Source organism: Oncorhynchus clarkii, unplaced genomic scaffold, assembly GCF_045791955.1.
Source record: "Oncorhynchus clarkii lewisi isolate Uvic-CL-2024 unplaced genomic scaffold, UVic_Ocla_1.0 unplaced_contig_178_pilon_pilon, whole genome shotgun sequence".
In the NCBI taxonomy this organism is placed as follows: Eukaryota; Metazoa; Chordata; class Actinopteri; order Salmoniformes; family Salmonidae; genus Oncorhynchus; species Oncorhynchus clarkii.
Window position 1 is genome coordinate 53,094 of NW_027261109.1, and position 14,407 is coordinate 67,500.

Consider the following 14,407-nt stretch of genomic DNA (forward strand, 5'->3'; position numbering starts at 1 on the left):
GCTCACTCCCTCTACCTCCCTCTACCTCCCTCTACCTTCCTCTACCTCCCTCTACCTTCCTCTACCTCCCTCTCACTCCCGCTCACTCCCTCTACCTCCCTCTACCTCCCTCTACCTCCCTCTACCTCCCTCTACCTCCCTCTCACTCCCGCTCATTCCCTCTACCTCCCTCCCTCCCCCTATCACTCCCTCTACCTCCCTCCCCCTCCCTCTATCTCCCTCCCTCTATCACTCCCTCTACCTCCCTGTACCTCCCTCCCCCTCCCTCTACCTCCCTCTACCGCTTTCCCCCTCCTTCTACCTCCCCTCCCTCTACCTCCCTCTACCTCCCTCCCCCTCCTTCTACCCCCCTCCCCCTCCTTCTACCTCCCCTCCCTCTACCTCCCTCCCCCTCCTTCTACCTCCCCTCCCTCTACCTCCCTCCCCCTCCCTCTACCTCCCTCCCTCTACCTCCCTCCCCCTCCCTCTACCTCCCTCCCCCTCCCTCTACCTCCCCCTCTACCTCCCTCCCCCTCCCTTTACCTCCCTCTACCGCCTTCCCCCTCCTTCTACCTCCCTCCCCCTCCCTCTACCTCCCTCTACCGCCTTACCCCTCCTTCTACCTCCCCCTCCCTCTACCTCCCTCCCTCTACCTCCCCCTCTACCTTCCTCTACCTCCCTCTACCTCCCTCCCCCTCCCTCTACCTCCCTCTACCGCCTCCCCCCTCCTTCTACCTCCCTCCCCCTCCCTCTACCTCCCTACACCGCCTTACCCCTCCTTCTACCTCCCTCCCCCTCCCTCTACCTCCCTCCCTCTACCTCCCCCCTCTACTTTCCTCTACCGCCTTCCCCCTCCTTCTACCTCCCTCCCTCTCCCCCTCCCTCCCCCTCCCTCTACCTCCCTCCCCCTCTACCTCCCCCTCCTTCTACCTCCCTTCCCCTCTACCTCCCCTCACTCTCCCTCCCTCCCTCCCTCCCTCCCCCTCCCTCTATCTCCCTCCCTCTCCCTCCCCCTCTCTCTACCTCCCTCTACCGCCTTCCCTCTCCCTCTACCTCCTTCCCCCTCTACCTCCCCCTCCCTCTACCCCCCCCTCCCTCTACCTCCCTCTATCTCCCTCCCCTCCCTCTATCTCCCTCTACCACCTTCCCCCTCCTTCTACCTCCCTTCCCCTCTACCTCCCTCTACCTCCCCTCACTCTCCCTCCCTCCCCCTCCCTCTACCTCCCCCTCCTTCTACCTCCCTCTACCTCCCTCCCCCTCTACCTCCCTCCCGCTCCCCCTCCCCCCTCTCTCTCTCTGTGTGCCTAGAGTAAGTCTGAGCTCTTGACCCCCACGAGGTTCTGACCTGAAACTGAACCGTAGCCGCGTCCTAGAGAGAGACTGATTCAGAAGTGTGTGTGTGTGTGTGTGTGTGTTAGGGCTGTGACGGTCCTGGAATTTCAGATGACAGTAATTGGTCAGTCAAACAACAGTGTCTCCGTAATAACCGTCCGAATAGCAAAAAAAATAATTGGGGGGGGGGGGACACACACATTATCTCCTCTCCTCTGCATGTGCTGCCATAGAAATAGAATGAGTAGAATGGGCATAATGGGTGGACTGGCAGGAATTACGAGTGTACTCATAGGAGCAAAACAGGAAGTAAAAACAGGAAGTAAAAGCAGGAAATATACTCTGTGATTTGCTGATTCAACTCAAATGACTAGGGATGTGCATCTCTCCTTACAAGCACGATTTGGCACACATCTAGATACATGGGCTCCGATATGATACAGGAACGATACGTTTCAAACGAAAAGTATCGGTGCGATTCGGTTTGACTAGGGGAAGGAATTGATGTGATTGTGTTCGATACCATTCGATCCATTAACATTTGTTGCATGAACACATTCATTCTATAGCATAGCTTTGGATTTGAAAAGCGAATGGTTTTGACCGTTTGCAAAGTTTCGGAGGAGAACTGGTGTTCTCCTGCTCAGACTCAGACCACAGGCCTACAGGGCAGCTGTCCTAGTTAGGAAATTACAACTTTATCATGTTCATGTAAAAATGGAAGCAGAACTACCAAAACAATGTGTTATGGTGAATCTGGCCATCTAAAAGCCCAATCAGCAGTAAGATGTGCAGTCTGTAGGACGTGAGTTGTGTCCACTCTGGTAGCCTACACAAGTCTGTCAGTAAAACACCCTTTTCTACAATGACCCAGCAAATGACATTGTCACCCAACTAATAATGCCTATGATTTGACATTGTCACCCAACTAATAATGCCTATGATTTGACATTGTCACCCAACTAATAAAGCCTATGATTTGACATTGTCACCCAACTAATAATGCCTATGATTTGACATTGTCACCCAACTAATAAAGCCTATGATTTGACATTGTCACCCAACTAATAATGCCTATGATTTGACATTGTCACCCAACTAATAAAGCCTATGATTTGACATTGTCACCCAACTAATAATGCCTATGATTTGACATTGTCACCCAACTAATAAAGCCTATGATTTGACATTGCGAGAGCCATTTTCCATGCGTTTGAATGCTGAAGGCGCCGTGCAGATATAGGAGTATTTGATCGGGGAGGTTCTGGTTGGCGTGAGCAGCTGTGCTCTGTATGCACAGCTGTAATCTGACTTGGAGATCAATACGGTCATAAGCATTTCCTGCTTAGTTCAATAGGAGCATCTATTAAGTCACAAAAGATTCCAGATATTTTCAGAGGGGAAATAAAAGGATGTGAGTAAACAACGTCAGTGAACTGGTTCGTAACGTTTGAATGGTTTTTCTGACTGATTCATGCTACATTTGGAACGGTTTGGGCTCCACGGGCCGATGCACTCGTATCTTTAACATTTGAACCGGGGAACCATGCATATTTCAGTCAGCTGTTCATTCCCAACTCAGACTTGTTTTAGAATAGTACAAATAATACAAATAATTAACGGTTATGACGTCTTCATCCGTCATTTACATGGTAATTGTGCAAGCCCTAGTGTGTGTGTGTGTGTGTGCCTGGGCTGCTCACACAAACACACTGTGATCATTTATGACCGTGTGTGTGTTTGTGTGTGCTTGATAATGCACTGGGTTCTAAATTCTAGTGTCATGACAACGCACGACACACGCACACAGGACACACCGAGAATCCCATTGAGCACATTCCTCATAGCAACTCCATAAATCCTTGAGTAGTGAACATCTCCAAGCCTCAGAGGATCATTATTCTCTGGCTGTAACCTAGTAGTTGTGCAATCTCCCTCGAACGGAGGATTAAACCAGCAGAGGAAGGAGAGAAGAAGAGAGGAGGGGATCTCCTCTGTGAAGGCAAGTAGTGATGGCAACCACTCTGGAAAGGAGAAAACGTAATGGAGAGAGGGGAGGGGAGATGAGAGATGGGAGGGGGGAGGGGAGATGAGAGAGGGGAGAGAGGGGAGGGGAGATGAGAGATGGGAGGGGGGAGGGGAGATGAGAGAGGGGAGAGAGGGGAGGGGAGATGAGAGAGGGGGGAGGGGAGATGAGAGAGGGGGGAGGGGAGATGGGAGGGGGAGGGGAGATGAGAGAGGGGAGATGAGAGAGGGGAGGGGAGATGAGAGAGGGGAGAGGGGAGGGGAGATGAGATGAGAGAGGGGAGAGAGGAGAGGGGGGAGGGGAGGGGAAATGAGAGAGGGAAGATGAGAGAGGGATGTTAATCGAAGGGAGGGGGAAATGGAGTGAAGATATGGAGATGAAGAAGGTAGAGAGAAAAGAAAGAGGGAGGGATTTGAGACACAGAGAGAGAGACAGAGAGAGGGGGGGGGGGGGGGTTGTCTGTGTTGTGTCAGAGAGGCAGTCTATTTTTGTCAGAGACTGCAAATACTAACAAACCTGATATGTAATATAGACACTCTGACTCACACACACACACACACACACAGTGAGCCAGGAGCCTGCGTGAGCAGGGAAGACATAGTGGGGTGTCCTCTGCCATCCCTGATTAGAAATACAGTCTGCAGAGAAGGCAAGCTGAGGGACTGTGTGTGTGTGTGTGTGTGTGTGTGTGTGTGTGTGTGTGTGTGTGTGTGTGTGTGTGTGTGTGTGTGTGTGTGTGTGTGTGTGTGTGTGTGTGTGTGTGTGTGTGTGTGTGTGTGTGTGTGTGTGTGTGTGTGTGTGTGTGTGCTAGAGGTTGACCGATTAATCGGAATGGCCGATTTAATTAGGGACTATTTCAAGTTTTCATAACGATCAGAAATCTGTATTTTTGGGCGCCGATTTTGCAGATTCAAATTTTTTTATATATTTTTTTACACATTTTATTTAACTAGCCAAGTCAGTTAACAACACATTATTATTTTCAACGACGGCCTAGGAACAGTGGGTTAACTGCCTTGTTCAGGGGCAGAACGACAGATTTTTACCTTGTCAGCTCGGGGATTCAATCTTGCAACCTTACAGTTAACTAGTCCAACGCTCTAACCACCTGATTAGCACCTGAGGCTGCCTGTTACGCGAATGCAGTAAGCCAAGGTAAGTTGCTAGCTAGCATTAAACTTATCTCATAAAAAACAATCAATCAACGACTGTCGTTGCCCCATTGTGTACCTAACCATAAACATCAATGTCTTTCTTAAAATCAATACACCGAAGTTTATATTTTTAAACCTGCATATTTAACTAAAATAAATCCAGGTTAGCAGGCAATATTAACCAGGTGAAATTGTGTCACTTCTCTTGCGTTCATTGCACGCAGAGTCAGGGTATATGCAACAGTTTGGGCCGCTTGGCTCGTTGCGAACTAATTTGCCAGAATTTTACGTAATTATGACATAACATTGAAGGTTGTGCAATGTAACAGGAATATTTAGACTCATGGATGCCACCCGTTAGATAAAATACTGAACGGAATAAACATTTTGTTTTCGAGGTGATAGTTTCCGGATTTGACCTAAGGCTCGTATTTCTGTGTGTTTATTATAGTTAAGTCTATGATTTGATATTTGATAGAGCAGTCTGACTGAGGGGTGGTAGGCAGCAGCAGGCTCGTAATAGTCAAAGGTATATGGTTTAGAGAGAAATAGTTGACGCGTTATAATTCCTGTAATAACTTGTGGCTGAACTTCAAAGGGGTTCCTTTGTTATTTTACCGTTCATGTCTTCCATAGAGAATGTCTTGATCTACTTCAGATAAGGTCTGTGTTTCGTTCAGACTTAAACCTCCTCTGTTCATGTCTTCCATAGAGAATGTCTTGATCTACTTCCAATAAGGTCTGTGTTTCGTTCAGACTTAAACCTCCTCTGTGTTTTGGTACCCGTGTAAATCTCACTAGGATAAGGTAACGTTTATCAACATATTTTCATAAACAACTCTACAAAGAAAAAGATCTTGGCTTATATTTAGCCAATATTGATCAGAGTTACCTTGTCCTATGGATATCTACACAGTTATAAAATTGGCACGGTGGTGTAAGCCGACACGAAACACAGACCATATTTTAAGTGAATCTAAAAACATCCTATGGAATAAATGAATAAAGGAACCGATTTTCAGATTTTGCTAGAAGGTGTCATGGGAAATATGACTCGCACTTTGGTAGTCAATTCTTACCATGTCCATTATTAAAATAGGATTTCCTGCATATAGAAATTACAGTTTTTGTTTTCAACATTCATCACAGGTAACTTAAACTCTATTTTTATTCAAACAGTTGAGAGTATTTGTCTCCTAAGCAGACTCTTCAGTATCGTTGTCACTTCAGAGCTGTGTGTGTGTTTTACAGATGGCAGAGAAAGGCAGAGCACCAATGTGGGACTATTACATAGAATTGGCACCAGGGAAAGCAAGGTGTCTTATTTGTGATAAAGATGTAAGCATGGGGTCAGCAACGGCTAAATCAAAAAATACCACCAACCTGTGGAATCACCTTAAGAACACCCATCCAAAAGCCCATATGTATTATATTAAGTTAAAATAAAAGTGTTCATTGTTCATTCAGTATTGTTGCAATTGTCATTTTTACAAAAATGTGTGTGTGTGTGTGTGTATATATATATATATATATATATATATATATATATATATATATATATATATATATATATATATATATATATATATATATATATATATATATATCATTTATATATACATTTAAAAAAATTAAGTCGGCAGATTAATCGGTATCGGCTTTTTTTGTCCTCCAATAATCGGTATCGGTATCGGCATTGAAAATCATAATCGGTCGACCTCTAGTGTGCGTGTGTGCGTGTCTCAGTGTGTGTGTATGTCGTATTAGGTCAGTGAAGTTCACATGAGGTCAGTGTGAGCTGGTATTGGCCCAGCTCCCACATTAGAGACGGAGTGACAGAGAGAGTGTGACAGAGAGAGAGTGACAGAGGAGGTGAGGGAGAGTGAGAAGAGAGAGAGAAAGAGAGGAGAGAGAAAGAGAGGAGCGAGGGAGAGAAAGAGAGGAGAGAAAGAGGAGAGAGAGAAAGAGAGGAGCGAGAGAGAGAGAAAGAGAGGAGAGAGAGAGAGAGACAAAGAGAGGAGAGAGACAAAGAGAGGAGAAAGAGAGAGAGAAGAGAAAGAGAGGAGAGAGAGAGAGTGAGAGAGGAGAGAGAGAAAGAGAGGAGAGAGAGATAATAAGATGAACACCAGGAAGTTAACCTCAAACCTCCTCATTATGTTACAGAGAGGAAAGGCTAGTAGGAGAAAGAGAGAGAAAGTGATAAAGAATAGAGTTTGTTTAGAAAAGACTAAAGATGAGAGAGTGAGCCAGAAATAAGGAGAGTAGCAGAGATGGATTTTTAGTGAGGAGGAGACCTATTCAGTGGTCGCTCTCTGCCCACGCTTTGTTACTCCTCACAGCTGAGTGACAACGTTGTGTGCGAACACGCTGCGCCAGATAACACACATCCATGAACAACACTCACTCTCTCTCTTTCACGAACACACATCCTCTTAAACACACACTTCTCTCCACCAGGCCACCGTACTCTGCCCAGTGGAGGGGCCAGTGAGGATAGAGTAAGACAGGGAGAGGTAGAAGAGGAGACAGAAGTGTATCAAGCTGTACTATACCGTTGATGAAATGAAACATTTAAAGGTCAAGCTCCTGAGCTCTTAGGAGGAAATATCGTCTCTGGTAACTGTAGACTCTGGCCCTGAGGAAGCCTGGCCTGTTCATTCACTGTGAACTCTATAGAGGGGAGGAGATGTTGGCATGGCTGACTGCAGAATGGCTTTCCTCCTCTTGAAACCTGAGAGGCACGTGACAGAGAGAGAGAGAGGAGAGCACTGCACAGTTAGAGACAGAGAGAGAGAGAAAGGAGACCACTGCACAGTTAGAGAGAGAGAGACCACTGCACAGTTAGAGAGAGAGAGAGGAGACCACTGCACAGTTAGAGAGAGACAGAGAGAGAAAGGAGACCACTGCACAGTTAGAGAGAGAGAGAGAGGAGACCACTGCACAGTTAGAGAGAGAGAGAGGAGAGCACTGCACAGTTAGAGAGAGAGCGAGGAGACCACTGCACAGTTAGAGAGATAGATAGAGGAGACCACAGCACAGTTAGAGAGAGAGAGAGAGAGAGAGAGAGAGGAGACCACTGCACAGTTAGAGAGGAGACAGAGAGAGAGAGAAAGGAGACCACTGCACAGTTAGAGAGAGACAGAGAGAGAGAGGAGACCACTGCACAGTTAGAGAGAGAGAGGAGACCACTGCACAGTTAGAGAGGAGACAGAGAGAGAGGAGACCTCTGCACAGTTAGAGAGGAGACAGAGAGAGAGAGAGGAGACCACTGCACAGTTAGAGAGGAGACAGAGAGACAGACACACAGCAGATAAGAGATGGGAGAGGACAGGTGGTTAGGACAGGGTGTGTTAACCACACGGCAGATAAGAGATGGGACAGGACAGGTGGTTAGGACAGGGTGTGTTAACCACACGGCAGATAAGAGATGGGAGAGGACAGGTGGTTAGGACAGGGTGTGTTAACCACACGGCAGATAAGAGATGGGAGAGGGAGAGGACAGGTGGTTAGGACAGGGTGTGTTTTGGTCAGCAGAGAAAGGAGAGAGACACGGAGATATACGAGACAGAGGGAGAGGACAGGGTGTGTTTTGGTCAGCAGAGAAAGGAGAGAGACACGGAGAGATACGAGACAGAGGGAGAGGACAGGGTGTGTTTTGGTCAGCAGAGAAAGGAGAGAGACACGGAGAGATACGAGACAGAGGGAGAGGACAGGGTGTGTTTTGGTCAGCAGAGAAAGGAGAGAGACACAGAGAGATACGAGACAGAGGGAGAGGACAGGGTGTGTTTTGGTCAGCAGAGAAAGGAGAGAGACACTGAGAGATACGAGACAGAGGGAGAGGACAGGGTGTGTTTTGGTCAGCAGAGAAAGGAGAGAGACACAGAGAGATACGAGACAGAGGGAGAGGACAGGGTGTGTTTTGGTCAGCAGAGAAAGGAGAGAGACACGGAGAGAAACGAGACAGAGGGAGAGAGAGAAAGAAAGCTTTCATTGATCCACTCTTAGAAAAAAGGGTTCCAAAATGGTGGTTCGGCTGTCCCCATGTAGAACCCTCTGTGGAAAAGGTTCTTCATGGAACCCAGAAGGGTTCACCTGGAAACCAAAAGGGTTTTACTAGGAACCAAAAATGTTTCTTCAAGGGTTCTCCTATGGGGACAGCCGAAGAACCATTTTAGGTTCTAGATAGCACCTTTTTTTCTAAGAGTGTAAGTAAGGTGTGTGATTGTGCTGTTTGTGACTAGCCATTTCTCTCTGTAACATAATGAGGAAGTCTGAGGTTAACTTCCTGGTGTTCATCTTATTACCTCTCTCTCCTCTCTCGCTCTCTGTCTCTCTCTCCTCTCTCTCTCCTCTCCTCTCTCTGTCTCTCTCCTGTCTCCTGTCTCTCTGTCTCTCTAGGATGCGGAGGTTTGCCTACTGTAAGGTGGTTCTGGCCACCTCCCTGGTGTGGGTGATGTTGGACATGTTCATCCTGCTCTACTTCAGCGAGTGTAACAAGTGTGATGACAAGAGGGAGAGGGGCCTGCCAGGCAGGGACGGTGAGCACACACACACAAACACATTGCACACACACACACACACACACACACACACACACACACACACACACACTCACCCCTCTCTCTCTCTGTGGTGTTGTAGATACAGTATTGCGTCCCAGGGAGGGTCCAGGAGAAGGAGGTAAACCTGTGGTGATTTCTAAAGAGAACCAAGAGAAGATGAAGGAGATGTTTAAGATCAACCAGTTTAACCTGATGGCCTCGGAGATGATCGCATTCAACAGAACCCTGCCTGATGTCCGCCTGGAGGGGTGAGTCTATAGCTGGTAATCCATCTTTATTGTCCATGTTACAACAAACAACATATCCTCTCTAGTCTAGAGATAATCACCTACAACAGATCCTCTCTAGTCTAGAGATAATCACCTACAACAGATCCTCTCTAGTCTAGAGATAATCACCTACAACAGATCCTCTAGTCTAGAGATAATCACCTACAACAGATCCTCTCTAGTCTAGAGATAATCACCTACAACAGATCCTCTCTAGTCTAGAGATAATCACCTACAACAGATCCTCTAGTCTAGAGATAATCACCTACAACAGATCCTCTCTAGTCTAGAGATAATCACCTACAACAGATCCTCTCTAGTCTAGAGATAATCACCTACAACAGATCCTCTCTAGTCTAGAGATAATCACCTACAACAGATCCTCTCTAGTCTAGAGATAATCACCTACAACAGATCCTCTCTAGTCTAGAGATAATCACCTACAACAGATCCTCTCTAGTCTAGAGATAATCACCTACAACAGATCCTCTCTAGTCTAGAGATAATCACCTACAACAGATCCTCTCTAGTCTAGAGATAATCACCTACAACAGATCCTCTCTAGTCTAGAGATAATCACCTACAACAGATCCTCTCTAGTCTAGAGATAATCACCTACAACAGATCCTCTCTAGTCTAGAGATAATCACCTACAACAGATCCTCTATAGTCTAGAGATAATCACCTACAACAGATCCTCTCTAGTCTAGAGATAATCGCCTACAACAGATCCTCTCTAGTCTAGAGATAATCACCTACAACAGATCCTCTCTAGTCTAGAGATAATCGCCTACAACAGATCCTCTATAGTCTAGAGATAATCACCTACAACAGATCCTCTCTAGTCTAGAGATAATCACCTACAACAGATCCTCTATAGTCTAGAGATAATCACCTACAACAGATCCTCTCTAGTCTAGAGATAATCACCTACAACAGATCCTCTATAGTCTAGAGATAATCACCTACAACAGATCCTCTCTAGTCTAGAGATAATCACCTACAACAGATCCTCTCTAGTTTAGAGATAATCACCTACAACAGATCCTCTCTAGTCTAGAGATAATCACCTACAACAGATCCTCTCTAGTCTAGAGATAATCACCTACAACAGATCCTCTCTAGTCTAGAGATAATCACCTACAACAGATCCTCTCTAGTCTAGAGATAATCACCTACAACAGATCCTCTCTAGTCTAGAGATAATCACCTACAACAGATCCTCTCTAGTCTAGAGATAATCACCTACAACAGATCCTCTCTAGTCTAGAGATAATCACCTACAACAGATCCTCTCTAGTCTAGAGATAATCACCTACAACAGATCCTGTCTAGTCTAGAGATAATCACCTACAACAGATCCTCTCTAGTCTAGAGATAATCACCTACAACAGATCCTCTCTAGTCTAGAGATAATCACCTACAACAGATCCTCTCTAGTCTAGAGATAATCACCTACAACAGATCCTCTCTAGTCTAGAGATAATCACCTACAACAGATCCTCTATAGTCTAGTGATAATCGCCTACAACAGATCCTCTCTAGTCTAGAGATAATCACCTACAACAGATCCTCTCTAGTCTAGAGATAATCACCTACAACAGATCCTCTCTAGTCTAGAGATAATCACCTACAACAGATCCTCTCTAGTCTAGAGATAATCACCTACAACAGATCCTCTCTAGTCTAGAGATAATCACCTACAACAGATCCTCTCTAGTCTAGAGATAATCACCTACAACAGACTAATAACATATCTTTATTAAAGCTGTGCTATATTGGCCTTATGCCACAAACCCTGAGGTGCCTTATTGATATTACAAACTGGTTACTAAGGTAATTAGAACATTAAAAATAATGTTTTTGTTACACCCATGGTATACAGTCTGATATACCACAGCTTACAGCCAATCAGCAATCAGGCCTCAAACCAACCAATTTATATTTTAGCAATAAGGCCCAAGGGGGTGTGATATATGGCCAATATACCACGGCTAAGGGCTCTTCTTATTCCTGGATACAGCCCTTAGCCGTGATATATTGCCCATATATCACAAACCCTCGAGGTGCCTTATTGCTATTATAAACTGGTTACCAATATAATTAGAGCAGTGAAAATAAATGTTTTGTCATACCCATGGTATACGGTCTGATATACCACGGCTGTCAGCCAATCAGCATTCGGGGCCTGAACCAGACAGTTTTTAATATAATATAGATAATTGCAGTGATTTGGTATTAGGTTATTATTGATGATTATTAGTTATTGTTATGGTTTGTTAGTTAGTTACAGATGATTAGTTATAGGTCATTAGATATAGATGTTAGACAAATATCTGTTATTATCTAGTTTGTTATTGACGGTTAGTTAAAGATGATTCGTTATAGATGAATCGTTATAGATTATGTTAATGACTCAACCTTCCAGGCATATGAAAGATCTGTTTGTGTTCTTCATTTCAGCTGTCACATTATTTTACATTATGAAGCGTAGTTCCCCAGAACACTTGAGTCTCTCTTCTGCAGGGCACATGAGATGAATTTACACTACAATTCACTATTAAACGTTTGCCACCCGATATCTTATAATGGCTTTCTGCCAGAAATCAAAGATCTCTGGAGGAGTTTTCTGTACTGCTGCTAAATCTCTCCCTGTGCTTCCTTTAGCGTTTATATCTTCTACATTTCTTCTCCCCTCTGCTCTAGCTATGCTTGTGTAACTTTATGAGCAGGATTTGCATTTGCGATTAGTTTATGTTCGTTTTCGCTCATTAGCGTTTAGCTAACAGCATCTATGTGATATAGCTTTTAGTTTGTGCGAATTTTGTTAGCATCCTGGTATTAGAGGCCCAATGGGCTTTTCTTGTGTTTTTAGCGCCCCCTTGTGTGCTGTGCCGGTTATACCGTAAATCCCGGGATGAGAGAAGGTTGGGATGACAAACCGCCCAAGCCTAACACACACATACAGCCTTGCCTGGAGTCAGACAGTGCACATTGATGTGTGAAATGTGTTTCTCTTTCTGAGCTTTAGTTGATTACTGAGAGTGTTTTGTCCCAGGCTCGTCTCCCTCCACCTGCTTTTCCAATTAACAGATAAGACTCAGTCAATAGCAGCAGTGACTGGGCTGGAGTTGGGCTGGGTGGGGGTGAAGCTGGGCTGGATAGGGATGGGGCTGGGCTGGGTGGGGGTGGAGCTGGGCTGGATAGGGGCTGGGCTGGTTGGGGGTGGAGCTGGACTGGGTAGGGTAGGGGTGGAACTGGGCTGGATAGGGGTGGGGCTGGCCTGGAGTAGGGCTGGGCAGGGCTGGCCTGGAGCTGGTCCGGGTGGGGCTGGGTGGGGTTGGAGCTGGTCTGGGGCTGGGTGGGCCTGGAGCTGGGTGGGTTTGGAGCTGGTCTGGAAGTGGGTGGGCCTGGAGCTGGTCTGGGAATGGGTGGGGCTGGAGCTGGTCTGGGTCTGGGTGGGCCTTGAGCTGGTCTCGGTCTGGGTGGGCCTGGAGCTGGTCTGGGAATGGGTGGGGCTGGTCTGGGAATGGGTGGGCCTGGAGCTGGGTGGGTTTGGAGCTGGTCAGGAAGTGGGTGGGCCTGGAGCTGGTCTGGGAATGGGTGGGGCTGGAGCTGGTCTGGGTCTGGTTGGGCCTGGAGCTGGTCTGGGTCTGGGTGGGCCTGGAGCTGGTCTGGGAATGGGTGGGCCTGGAGCTGGTCTGGGCCTGGGTGGGCCTGGAGCTGGTCTGGGAATGGGTGGGGCTGGAGCTGGTCTGGGTCTGGGTGGGCCTGGAGCTGGTCTGGGTCTGGGTGAGCCTAGAGCTGGTCTGGGTCTGGGTGGGCCTGGAGCTGGGTGGGGCTGGAGCTGGTCTGGGTGGGGCTGGAGCTGGGTGGGGCTGGAGCTGGGTGGGGCTGGAGCTGGTCTCCCACAATGTACTGACCTCGCCCACAATGTACTGACCTCGCCCACAATGTACTGACCTCCCCCACAATGTACTGATCTCCCCCACAATGTACTGACCTCCCCCACAATGTACTGATCTCCCCCACAATGTACTGACCTCCCCCACAATGTACTGACCTCCCCCACAATGTACTGACCTCCCCCACAATGTACTGCCTCATCCTCAGCCTGCAGCTGATTACACTATAACCCAGTTGTTCCTTTCACAACTTGTCTACTCTCTCTTTCTCCATGTATACGTCTCACACACACACACACACACACACACACACACACACTCTTGATGATGATGAGTTATAGACGTCATGTTTTCTGTCTGTCTCGGAGCATAGATCATGTCTGGAAAGTCATGCTAGTAGCTCACAGGGTTAGGTAAGTTTGTGTTGGTGTGTGTTGGTGTGTGTTGATGTGTGTGTGGACAAGTGAGTAATCTGACGCAACTGTTTTACCCCCTCCCTAAGAGCAGAAACACACACACACACCACGATTGTGTGTGTGAGGTAATAGGTTCCAGAGACAGAGCAACTGGAGGAGGGAAGGAATCCTCACCTCTTCTCTCACCTCTCCTCCCCTGCTACATTCCATCACTCTGAGGGAGGGGTGGGGAGAGAGGGAACATTCTGCAGATATATGGAGGGAGGGCAGGAGGGAGCAGGAGTGAGGGCAAGAGGGAGGGAGCAGGAGTGAGGGAGGGAGGGAGCAGGAGTGAGGGCAAGAGGGAGGGAGCAGGAGTGAGGGAGGGAGGGTGGGCGGGAGGGAGCAGGAGTGGGGGAGGGAGGGAGCAGGAGTGGGGGAGGGAGGGAGGGAGCGTGAGTGAGGGAGGGAGCAGGAGGGAGGGAGGGAGCAGGAGTGAGGGAGGGAGGCAGGGCGGGAGGGAGCAGGAGTGGGGGAGGGAGGGAGGGAGCGAGGGAGGGAGCAGGAGTGAGTGAGGGAGGGAGGGAGCAGGAGTGAGGGAGGGAGGGAGGGCGGGAGGGAGCAGGAGTGGGGGAGGGGTGGAGGGAGCAGGAGTGGGGGAGGGAGGGAGCAGGAGTGAGTGAGGGAGGGAGGGAGGGAGCAGGAGTGAGGGAGGGAGGCAGGGCGGGAGGGAGCAGGAGTGGGGGAGGGAGGGAGCAAGAGTGAGTGAGGGAGGGAGGGAGCAG

The 14,407-nt window shown here is 47.7% G+C and overlaps 1 protein-coding gene across 1 annotated transcript in view; it reads left to right on the forward strand.

The window, feature by feature from the left end:
- Positions 1-14,407, forward strand: part of LOC139404869 (polypeptide N-acetylgalactosaminyltransferase 1-like) — a 68,991-nt gene that overhangs the window by 31,041 nt on the left and 23,543 nt on the right. Inside the window, exons 3-4 of the mRNA XM_071147403.1 lie at positions 8,890-9,029; positions 9,133-9,301. Of these exons, the coding sequence (XP_071003504.1) occupies positions 8,891-9,029; positions 9,133-9,301 (308 nt within the window). The 5' untranslated portion in view covers position 8,890. The remainder of the gene's footprint in view (positions 1-8,889; positions 9,030-9,132; positions 9,302-14,407) is intronic.